Source organism: Molothrus ater, chromosome 24 (assembly GCF_012460135.2).
Source record: "Molothrus ater isolate BHLD 08-10-18 breed brown headed cowbird chromosome 24, BPBGC_Mater_1.1, whole genome shotgun sequence".
NCBI classification, from domain to species: domain Eukaryota; kingdom Metazoa; phylum Chordata; class Aves; order Passeriformes; family Icteridae; genus Molothrus; species Molothrus ater.
The window spans coordinates 5,032,546-5,044,732 of record NC_050501.2 but is presented as its reverse complement, the minus strand read 5'-3'; the positions used below and the strand labels follow the sequence as shown (position 1 = coordinate 5,044,732).

General features: G+C 49.3%; 1 protein-coding gene across 3 annotated transcripts in view; it reads right to left on the bottom strand.

Annotated features, from left to right (window-relative positions):
- Nucleotides 1-5,032: 5,032 nt before the first annotated feature.
- The window catches only part of CSMD2 (CUB and Sushi multiple domains 2), a 248,594-nt gene continuing 241,439 nt past the window's right edge, over nucleotides 5,033-12,187 (bottom strand). For all 3 annotated transcript variants that reach the window (XM_036396894.2, XM_054517183.1, XM_054517184.1), the window contains 5 exons: nucleotides 11,930-12,042; nucleotides 11,225-11,312; nucleotides 10,306-10,444; nucleotides 9,142-9,316; nucleotides 5,033-7,773 (listed from right to left, as the gene is read on the bottom strand). In XM_036396894.2, the coding sequence (XP_036252787.1) occupies nucleotides 9,157-9,316; nucleotides 10,306-10,444; nucleotides 11,225-11,312; nucleotides 11,930-12,042 (500 nt within the window). In that variant the 3' untranslated portion in view covers nucleotides 5,033-7,773; nucleotides 9,142-9,156. The remainder of the gene's footprint in view (nucleotides 7,774-9,141; nucleotides 9,317-10,305; nucleotides 10,445-11,224; nucleotides 11,313-11,929; nucleotides 12,043-12,187) is intronic.

Here is a 12,187-nt window from a genome sequence, read left to right as displayed (position 1 = left end):
AGTGGAGCATCCTGGGCATCCAGGAGGATCCAGGAATCCTTGGGAGCTCCTCAGTCCCACACTCAGCACATCCCGGGATGGGATGGGATGGGATGGGATGGGATGGGATGGGATGGGATGGGATGGGATGGGATGGATGAGCTCCAGCACATCCAGGGATGCTGCTCCAGCTGATCCCGCACCTTCCAGAGCCAGCACAGCTTCCCAAAAGTCGCTGAGGGCAGCAGTGAGGGAGCTCTGCCTCGGCAAGGAGCAGCTCCGACCTTCCTGATCCATCCTGGCAGGCACCTGGAATCCAGAGCTTGGCAAAGCCGGCGTCTGGGAAGACTAAAAAGCTCAGGAATTAATTAAAATTCCGGGAAGCAGCTGTCTGGAGCTCCTGCCTCTCTCTCTCCCACCTGCTCGTGCCTCATGGATTCTCCTGGGAGCCAGCCCAGTCCTTGTCACCTCAGCTGATCCCCGCTCCCAGACAGCCAAACCTCAAGATCCCAAGCCTGGCCAGGCAGGGCTTCTTTTCCAAGCAAAAGCAGGTGGAATCTTTCCAAATTATTCCGAGGGTTTTGGGAATCTGCTCCCCGGGAATACAGGGGGAGGAGTCCAGCGTCCTGCCTGCCTTCAGTGGGATGGGAAAGGCAAAAGGGAAGAAGGGAAAGGGAATTGGGGATTCCCTTTGGGATTCCAAATTCCAGACCTGAGACCTCCTGCGGGAGCTTTCCTTTGCTTCCCAGCTCCTTGGGAAGCTGTGGGAAAAGAGGAAAGGAAGAATCGGGATAAATTATAGCCTGGAATAATGAAATTAAATGGGCAGGGACACTTTCCATTATCCCAAGTTGTTCCAACTTGGCCTTGGACACTTCCTTGGATGAGACAACCACAGCTCCCCATGGAAATCCATCCCAGCCCCTTCCCACCCTCCCAGGGAGGAATTTTTTCCCCAAATCCCATCCAAAGCATCCTTTTCCCCAAAAGGCACCGTGTCCCCCTCGGTTCTGCTCCTGAAATCCCACCCCGGGACATTCCCGTGGCCATGAATAATTCAGGAATATCAGGAAAGTTTCCCGGAGCTGATGAGCCCAAATCACCTGGAGGAGGTGAAGATGAGCTAATCACCGTTTGTTCTCTCTCGATAGCTGATTAACTGCTAATTAGAATATTAAACAAGGGCTTAAATACGTAAATGAGCTTCTGAGGATGGAGTTCGTTATTGGAAGTGCCATAAAATTCCTGATTTTTATTCTTGGATTATTGTTTGATGGGTTTGATTATTTTTTTTTCCTCCTAAAAGGAGGGATTTGTTTTTAAAGTGCTTTGTTCTGCTGGAATGTTGTGGGATTTGGGATAAATTAATCCCAAACTCCATCAAAACACCAGGAATGGTGCTCCCAGCTCCACAAGCAGGATGCCCAAAGTTCAGGAAGCTCCTCCAGGAAAAAAAAAAAAAGGGCAAATTTTGGATGCTCTGCCCAAAACAGCTCCAAGATTCCTGCAGGGTGAGAAGAGGGAATGGGGAGTCACAGGGAATTCACTTTCACCCATTTCCATGGAATTGGCTGCGGGAACGAGGCCGGGAAATCCTGAGAGCCCAAATTAAAGGTGGGGAAGGGCAGGATTGGCCTGGGGGGGACAGAGGTGTCACCCACAAGGGTGGCACCCAGGCAGAAAGCAGGGATGGAAAGCGCAGGAATAATGGAATTGTGGTGGTTGGAAAAGACCTCCAGAATCATCAAATCCAACATTCCAGCACCCATCCTGCCATGGAGCCCATGGACAGGGGTGCTGCTGATGGGATGAGGGCTGGGAAAACCCTTGGGGATGTGGCTGGAGCGTTTGATCCCCTCCCTCAGGACTCAAACCTGACCCCAGATCCCATCCCAGGTATCCCTGCTGGACAATTCCTGGCACAATCCTCCCTGTTTGGGAAGCAGGGAACAGCTGCCTTCCATCTGTAAAGGAAATAATATTAATTAGGCCTCTTAATGAGGGTTTGTTGTGGCATTAATTAACCCCCAGGCCTTGGCAGAGGCTGTGGGGTGGGGTTCAGCCCCAGCACTTCTGAGGAATTCCCAAAACCCCAATTCCCAAGATTCCTGTTGGGATTTTCCCTGCCTTACCCTCAAATCCTGGCAGCTGTCCCTACTCCGGTCACCTCCCTGGGCTGCCAAAATTTGGGATGTGATATCCTTAAACCTCTCCCTGCTGCCAACACCATTTTGTTCCCATCTGTTTTCCAAGGGTTTTTCCAAAGGAGCTCAGCCCAGCCCAGCTTGGCAGCGCCATCCTGCCCTAAAACCATTCCTTGGGAGCAGCAGAGAATTCCAGAGGGGTTTGGGATGGAGGGGACCTCAAGGACCATCCTGCAATGGATGCCAGGTTTTTCCATCCTGGCCTTGGACACTTTTCAGCCACAAGTTGTGCTTGGGAATCCTGCATCCAATTTGTGTCGAATTCCAAGGGTTTTGGCCCTCCAGGGTGTGAATTCCCAAAAATAATTGGGAATTGTGCTGATTGTGGAAACCCCTCCCATCTGATCCCACATCCAGGAATCCCAGGGCAAAGCTACTCCAGGTTCAAGCAGCTCCATCAGCCTCACCCTGAGCTCTTTTTTTTTTGTGTGCCTAAACACTGATTTTAAACAATTTTTCCCATTTTTTGCCAGGTTTCCTGGCAGATTTCCAAAGGAACGCTCTGGGACAGCACCTGCAAGCCCAAAGCTGTCCCAAAGTGCCCAGTGTTTGCTCCAGTGATGTTCTCCAGGCTCTGAGAAGTGGTGAAAACAGGGAAAATCAAATAATTACAATCCCAGCGCCTCGGTTCTGCTGGTGAGCCGTGTTCTCCCTGCTGAAAAACCTGGGAATTGCGAAGGAAGAGGGGAAAAATGGGGGAAAAAAAGGGAAAAAATGGGGGAAAAAAAGGGGGGGAAAAGGGGAGGGAAAATGGGGGGAAAAAGCGGGGAGGAAGGGAAAAGGAGGGGAAAAAAAGGGGGAAAAGGGAAAAGAAGGGGGAAAAAAGGGGAAAGGGGAAAAAAGGGAGCACAGAACTCCCCTCTGTGCCCTCTCCCTTTTAACTTCCCACACCCTGAATTCCCTCGGGAAGATCCAACCACGCCCCTTCGGTTTGGAAGCTGAATTTAATCACCCTTTAATGGGAGAGAGACCAAAGATTCCCAAGGATTTGTTCCACAATCAGGGGAATGGCCGCTGGAAAGGGCAAATGGAGCAATAATTCCTGGATGTGGAATTATTGTTATTATTATTCCTGACACCCCCTTATCCCTCCATCCTCAGGCTGAGTTAAGGTGATCTTTAAAGTGACATTTAATTAAAGAGATATTTAATTTATAGTTTATTTTATAAATCCCAGGTGGGACAAGGCAATGATTCCATCTTTTCCGTCCCTCCTGCACTTCCACTCTCCTCACGGGGAGTTTCCCACTTGTTTTTACTGGAGCTTGGAATATTCCAGGCTGGCAGATGGAAGGAATCAGAACTCAGGGGGATTCATTTTCAAAGAAGAAAATCCTAATTAAAAATATCTCCCAGATTTTTTTTTTTTTTTTTTTGGGATCAGCCAACTCCTGCCATCAGGGCAGGGATCCCTCTGAGGAATCCCATGGGATTTTCCTGAAGAAATCCTCAGTTTCCCTGATGGTCCTTTCCTGTTTTTTCCCCCAAAAGATTCCCAGTGGCAGCTCCAGCTCCTCCAGCTCTCTCTCCCAATGTTTTTTTTTCCCCAAAATATTCCCAATGGATGCTCCAGATCCTTCCAGTTTCCCTGCTGGTCTCTCCCTCAATCAGCAGCCACTGGAAGATCCGTGGGGATTTTTGGGATCTTTCATTCCAGGGAATGCTGGCAGAGGTGTTGGGAAAGCTTTGGAAAAGCACCAAATCCCTGTTTTGGAGGAGATTCCAGGGCTGGAACTTGGTGGCTAAAAAATGCTTGGGAAATGAGGAATTCTCTCCTGAAGAACACCCAAAAGCTGAGCCTGGGTCAGGGATTAAACCCCAAATACCGAGGGAAATTTTGGGAATTGGAAGCAGGAAGAATCCTGGAATGGTTTGGGTTGGAAGGAACCTTAAGGATGATCCCATTCCACCCAAAATTCCATGGCCAGGGACAGCTCCCACTGTCCCAGGCTGCTCCAAGCTCAGACATTCCAGGGATGGGGCAGCCCCAGCTCCTCTGGGAAGCTCCGAAGGTGTTTTGGATCCTCTTCCCTCCCCGTGAATCCATGGAAATCCAGCAGGATCCCTTCTGCTGCCCCAGAATCCCAAGGAACTCATCCCATCCCATCCCGTCCCATCCCGTCCCATCCCAAAAAACCTCAGCTCCTTCACCTGCCTTTATTTTGGATAAACCAAGCCAAGGAGGGAACAAATCCAAGGATAAATCCAAGGATAAATCCAAGGATGAAGCGTCTGGGAGCGGGAAAAGCCAAATAAAAGGCAAGGGAGCATCAAATCCACACGGGAGCAGCCTCGGGACATCAAAGATCCCTCCAGGGCCTTTTTCATCCCAAATTTCCTCGATCCCGAGTTAATTCCTGCCAATCACCGGGCGCGGCGAGAGAGACGAGGCGTTAATTAAAACCTCATTAAGGCAAATTGGGGCTCCTGGAGCAGGAATGCGGGGGTTGGGAAGCGGGAAGGGTCTCGTTCTCCCTTCCCATGGGATATTGCTGATAAAATCCTGCTGGAAAAGCCAAATCCATTCATCCAAATCCACCCAATTCGCTCGGATTTTCCCCCTTCCTGAAACTGGGATGTGATGGAAAAGTCGGGAATTTCCATCCCTGCACGAGTGGTGTGTGCACATCCAGAAAATCCCGGGATAAACCTTTCGGAATTCACACATACCCTCACAAAAAAAACCTCAAAACCCTAAAAAACCCCCCCAAAAACACACACGCAAAAATAAAGAAACACCCAAAAAACCCTCCCAAAACAAAAAAACCCCAAACAAAAAAAAAAAAAAACCCAAAAAGAAAACAAACCCAAAAGAAAGAAAAGGAAAAAAAAAAAAAGCACCAGGGGGCTGTAAGAAAAAGCAATGCAAAAATCGAGATTTTTTATTATTTGGAAGTCCAAAATCGAAAATAGCTTTGAAATTCCGCAGGGAACGCTGGGAACACACGGAAAAGCCTCATATACAGAGACAGATAAATTAACTGGGAATTCTGCAGACAAGCCAGGGGCATGGAGAGATTCCATATGTACATTTTTATGGAAACCATTTATACACTTTATTACATTTACAAAAAAAAGCTGATTTTTTTTTCCACTACTTTTTTTTGTTCTTGTTTTTCCCTACGACAATGAAAAAAAAATTACATTTTGTTTTTTTTTATTTATTTTTTAGCTGTACAAACTTTTAATTAATAAAAATATATCTCTGTACAAAAGAGGGATTTGAGCTTTTTTTGTGGTTTTTTATAATTTTTCTCATTTTTTCCCTTTTTTTTTCTTCATTTTTCCCCTTTTTTCTTCATTTTTTTTCCCTTTTATTTTCATTTTTTTCCCATATTTTTTTTTTTTTACCATATGCAAGTCCTCTGGGCACAAGGATGGAGAATGGCATGGAGCAGATCTCAGCCAGCTTGCAAAAAAATGGGATTAAACCCCTTTTCCCACTTCCTTGGCTCCCTGGGCAACAGCAGGAAAAGGGAATTCATGGATCCAAAGCAGCAAATTCCATTAAAGTCGAGCTCCCTCTTCTCCCTGCCTGGGTGGTTATAAAATATTTTTGATTTATTTTGCACTCCTGGACGTGGGTTTCTCCTGGATTTTCCACGGAATCAGTGGGAGCCAGGTGTGGAGCAGCCAGGGGAGGATTGCCTGGAATTTGGAGAAGAACCTGGAAGGATCCAAGCTCTGCTTCCAGGGATTGTTGGAATTTTGGGGCCTGGAATTGGGACTGGGACGTGGCAGGGGTTTGGGTTGGGCTCTGGGGTTTTTAGGGATAATTGAGCTTGGAAAAGATCAGGGATAGGCAGGGTGGGATCCAAGGATTCCAAGGGGCTCTCCCAGCCTTGTTCCAGCCCTGGGAGGATGGAGGGGGGACAAGGGAAGAGGGGAATATTCCCTTGGAGTCCTGCTGGGATTGACACCCCCCCAAGCCATCTGCCCATGGAATTCCACCCTGGGATCCTCCCCAAATCCATCTGGGAACATCTCCCCGACCCCTGCCCACGCTGGATCGGGGCTCGGGATCCGGCTCCCACTTCCCAGGGAGAAATCAGAGCACCTTGGTGGGATTTTTGGGAGCAGAAGTGGCATTTTTGGGAGCACAGGTGGCATATTTTGGCAGGCTGGGAATTCTGGTCCCTTGTGGGAGAGCCAGGAGTAACAAAAAATAAAATACTGATGTATTTACACCCAGAAAATCAAGGATAACCAACAAAAATTCCCAGATTATCCCAGGCAGAGCTTCAGGGAGGAGAAAATCCACGCTGGAATGGGCGCATGGATGGAAAACCCCATTCCAAAGGGTTCATCCTCATTTTCCTTGGAGTCTCCTGGACTCAGTGACCTGGGAATGGCACTTCTGCCTCCCCTGATCCTAAAAAAAGTGACTCCAAGCAAACTTTGGATCATAAGGATCCAGAGCCTTCCCTGCTCCCACAAAATCCCGGGAAACCTCAGTGCCCCTGGGAAATAAAGGGAACAGCTCAGGATGGGAATTAAAACTCCTCTGGCATTGCCCTTTGGAGGATCAGTTTGGAAAGGGCAAAGGATTTGGGAAGCTTTTGGGGGAATTCGTGTTGAGTTCTTTTCAGAGAGGATTTTTGTCCCTTTGGATATTCCTGTCCCTTCAGGAATCGTCTGGCAGTGAATTCCTGATCAGGGATTTGGGCCCAGCTCAAATCAGGGGGAACACGAGGCAGGAAAAACCCAGCCAGGAATGCCCAAAGGAAAATCAAACACAGGGAAGAGGGAAGCTTTTGGGAAGGTCCCATTTGGAAAACTCTTCCTGGGATAGAAAATCCAACCGAGAAATAACCCAGAGACCCAAATGCAGAAACCCCAAATCCTCCTCTGGTCTCATCCAGGTGTTATCCATAAATCCAGTCAGGAATGCCCAAAGGAAAGCAAAACACAGGGAAGAGGGGAAAAGCTTCCCAAGTTTTGCTTGGAAAGGCCCCATTTGAAAACCCTTCCTCTGCTCAAGCCCTGGGGTAAAAAAACCCAACCAAGAAATGACCCAGAAACCAAAATATAGAAACCCCAAATCCTCATCCTGTACCATCCAGGTGTTTTCTGTAAATCCAGCCAGGAATGCCCAAAGGAAAACCAAACACAGGGAAGAGGGGAAAAGCTTCCCAAGGTTTGGAAAGCTCCCCTTTGAAAACCTTTCCTCTGCTCAAGCCCGGGGGTAGAAAATCCAACCAAAAAATAACCCAGAAACCCAAACCCAGACACACAAATCCTCATCCTGTCCCATGCAGGTGTTTTCCACGGAATCCAGCACCTTGTGCACAACCTCTTTGTCGCCCAAGCTCTTCCCAAAGTTTGGGAAGCTCCTTCCAGGAGCAGCTGGGGAAAGCCTTCCCACCACCAGGCCTTCCCGAGGTCTGGGAGCGGGGCCGGGGCAGAACCTTTGGCTTGGAGATCCAGCAGGATGGAGGTTGGAGGTGGATCCAGCAGCCCCTCGGGAATTCCAGGGAGGTGCAGCAGCTTCCCCACGGCCTCGGCAGGAGCAGGGAGCAGGGAGGAGGGGAGGGGATGGATGGATGGTGAGGTGGGACAGGCGTCCACGCTGGACACCGGCCACGGGAATCTGGGGAAGCAAGGGGTTGGTCATGGCACGTGGGAATTCTGGGGAAGGGGTACCCGGAAATTGGAGTGTTCCAGGTGGATTACTCCCTGCATTCCCTGATCCCATGAGAACTCTTCCAACTCCCTGCATTCCATGATCTCAAACCTTTCCAAATCCCCTCATTCCACGATCCCACGGGAACCCTTCCAACTCCCCACACATTCCATGATCCCAAACCCTTCCAGCTCCCCACATTCCATGATCCCACGAGAACCCTTCCAACTCATTGCATTCCATGATCCCAAACCCTTCCAGCTCCCTGCACTTCATGATCCCATGAGAGCCCTTCCAGCTGCACACATTCCATGATCCCAAGAGAACCCTTCCAACTCCCCACACACTCCACCATCCCAAACCATTCCAACTCAATCCACGATCCCATGGAGACCCTTCCAACTCCCCACACTCCATGATCCAACTCCCCACACACTCCATGACCCCAAACCCTTCCAACTCCCCGCATTCCATGATCCCAAGAGAACCTTTCCAACTCCCTGCACTCCATGATCCCAGACCCTTCCAACTCCCCACATTCCATGATCCCAAGAGAACCCTTCCAACTCCCTGCACTCCATGATCCCAGACCCTTCCAAATCCCCGCATTCCATGATCCCAAGAGAACCCTTCCAACTCCCTGCACTCCATGATCCCAAACCCTTCCAAATCCCCACATTCGACGATCCCAAGAGAACCCTTCCAACTCCCTGCACTCCATGATCCCAAACCCTTCCAACTCCCCACACACTCCATGATCCCAGACCCTTCCAAATCCCCACATTCCATGATCCCAAGAGAACCCTTCCAACTCCCTGCACTCCATGATCCCAAACCCTTCCAACTCCCCACACACTCCATGATCCCAGACCCTTCCAAATCCCCACATTCCATGATCCCAAGAGAACCCTTCCAACTCCCTGCACTCCATGATCCCAAACCCTTCCAAATCCCCACATTCGACGATCCCAAGAGAACCCTTCCAACTCCCTGCACTCCATGATCCCAAACCCTTCCAACTCCCCACATTCCATGATCCCAAGAGAACCCTTCCAAATCCCCACATTCCATGATCCCAAGAGAACCCTTCCACCTCCCCACACTCCACGACCCCAAACCCTTCCAACTACCCTCATTCCATGACCCCAAACCCTTCCACCTCCCCACACACTCCACGACCCCAAACCCTTCCACCTCCCCACACACCCCATGACCCCAAACCCTTCCACCTCCCCACACACCCCATGACCCCAAACCCTTCCCCCTGCCCTCATCCCAGGCCCCACAGCCCCGAGGGCAGGCCGGTGGCCGCGGCGGTGGCCGTGTCGCACTCACCGTGCGGGGACGGCGCTATACGGCCGTGCACACCGTGCTCACTGTGAACTCGGCCTCGCCCGCCATGATGTCTGAGGGCTGCAGGTTCCTGTCGTACATGGGGTTCTCGAAGGTGCCCCTCACGTTGGTGTTCTCGTGGCCGGCGTAGCCGTTGAACGGGACTTTGGGTCTCCTCCTGTGGGATTGGGGGACAAAAGCCACGCGGGTGATGTCACTACAGGGCACCGAACGCGCAACGCTGTTCTCAAGGTGAAAAAAAAAGGGAAGTTTATTTTCTGACTCTAACGTTTATAGGTTTCCAAGAGTGACAGTGGGTTGGAGGGTGACAGTGCCACCTCTCCGATGACACCGGGCACACCAACAGCCCATCAGATTTCTCCTCCTCCATAAAAGAATGCAAAACAATGAGTTATTTACAGAAAGCGTGTGAGGAAGTTTGTTACAAGAATGTCAACATCAGAAGGCTTGGAAAATCTTACGAAATCAAGATGACAAGGTGACAGACCTGAGGCAGGGCACTGACAGGGGAAACCTGTGGGGATGGGGCAGGAAAATCCATCTGGGGGTTTGCAGCATTGATCAGGAGCAAAACTGAATTTACACCACATTCAAAGCCATGAGGAGGAGGGGGGGAATTTGCTTTTTATCCTCCTAAATGTGGTCACAAATCCCATTAATGGCCAGAAAAACCCTCCTTGCTCTCCTCTCCTCTCCCAAATTGCCATCCTGCCATATTTTATTTTCCCATCTCCTAAATTAAACCAACCCTAAAAGGGGGATTTTAAGCCCAGCTCACTGATATTTCTCTCAAATCCCTGAATTTCTTTTACCTTTTGGAATTACTCTCCCAATTTCCCAAACCCTCTTTGTTGCTGTCCCATCTCCTGAATCAAACCAACCCTAAAAGTGGGATTTTAAGCCCAGCTCACTGATATTTCTCTCAAATCTCTACATTTCTTTCACCTTTTGGAATTCTTGCCCCAAACCCACCCGTGTTTGCAGAGATAAATCACAAACCCTGCAATAATCTCTCAAACCTTCTGTTTTTGCCCCACCTCCTGAATTAAACCAGCCCTAAGGGGAGGATTTTAAGCCCAGCTCTCTGATATTTCTCTCAACTCCCTGAATTTCTTTCAGGTTTTGGAATTCTTGCCCCAAACCCACCTGTGTTTGTAGAGATAAAGCACAAACCCTGCAATAATCAGGGCGATGAAAGGCACAAGGATGGCGGCTGCCACGGAGCTGCTGTTGGATGCAAAGTGGTGGCCTATGGATTCAGGATCATTTTCCATCATGCTGATGTCTGGAACACAGCAGAAAGGAACACATTTCCTTCGTTTTCCTTTCACATTTCCCACATTTCCAAACCCCTGCTGGGGAAAAAGGGCTTGGCTCAAAGTACAGGTGGCACCAGCAGCAAAATGAGTGAAGGGGTGCTGGAAAATGGAATTTAAAAATGGATGTGCAAGGATGGAGATCCAGCCTATTAGGTCTCATAATTTATTTACATCTTCAATTGAAGAGAGATATAAATTGATTTATTTTGCCAAAAAGGTCCAACTTGGATGCATGAAGTTGGGCTTTAAGGAGACTCTGAAACGCTGCAATAATGAGCATCCATAAAGGTGACGAGATTCCAGCAATCCTGAGGGATTAAAGAGCTCAAACCATGCTTTAAGAGGTATTTAGGAGCTTAAACTTTGGGGGGTTTAAGCTCCCAAGAGCCTCTGTGATTTCTGATGGAGACACTTGCTGTGGTGGGAATGGGATTTGGGCTTGGCAGGGATCTGGGAATTTGGAAATAAATACATCCAGGTGCTGTTTGTGCTTCCAAACTCTCCCTGCCTTTGGACAGCAGCCTGGTTATCCCTCATTTTGCTCCCAAATTACAAATTTTATTCTTGTGCTGTTTGTTTTGTGCTGTTTGTCTCCCACAAACCTCACACCAAGTTCAGCAGAACTCGGAAAGCGCGGAAAATTCAAGCCAGGGGTTGGAGAAAAATTCCCTGCCTGGAAACGCCCAACCAGGCCAAAATGGAGCTTCTGGAATCGAGGAGAAAAGTGCAAATCCAAGGAATTTTACCAAGTCTCTGGAGGCCAAACTGCCCGAAGCCTTTGCCACGCACAAAGCCCTGGTACACGAAGGTGCCGCTCGAGGACTCTGATGAGACCTGTGGAGAGTGGAAATCAATGGATTTACCCAACTTTTCCCTGGATTTAACACCCAGCTCATCCCAGCTCCTCCCAAGCGCATTAATTTGAAGCAATTCCCCAGAAAACCCTGGCATTTTTTAAGGAGTTTCACCGCTCAGCTGCTGAAAATTCTCCTGTCTTGAGGGAAGGGAAGCTAAAAAAATCTTGTTTGTGATGAGCTGGAGAGGACATTGCTGATTCCAGAGGGAGAGGGGGAAAAAGTGGCCATAGGTCAGTTGGATCCACATTTTTTCCAAGCTACCTTGGATCCCTAAAGGGCTTGGGAAACTCCCAGACACAGGTAAAGGGTGAAGAGTTGGCTCCAGCAGGGAAAATCAGCTTTTCCAGCAAGATGTTGAGCAGATGTAAAACATCCACGAGGGACGAATCCTGTTGGTTTCTCCCCCAGCATTATCTGGGAGGTGATGGATTCCAAACCCCAAGGCAACAAAACCAACCCCCAGCTGCAGGAGGAGCTGTCACCTGCTGGAGAAGTGCCACATGTCCCCTCCCAGCTCTGGGAATTATCCCTCAGCCCCAGGGAAGGGAAATCCAGGCTGGCACAGCCAAGGGAGGGTGGATTTTGTGCACTCACGTGTCCATCCAGAGCCCATTTGTCATTCCTGAACTTGTTGGCAAAGATCTCCAGTGGTCCCATGATCTGGTACACCTGGAGCAGCAGGTGCACATCTTCCTTCTTGTAAATCCCTGGGAAAGAAGGGATTTTTGTCAGCTCTGGATCACTCTGGTTGGAAATAATTGAGTGGGAGAGCAGAGAAACCACGTCAGGATTTGAGTGGACACCAGCCCTGGCATTGGGATGCACTGGGAAACACAGCCCAGGATATTGAAG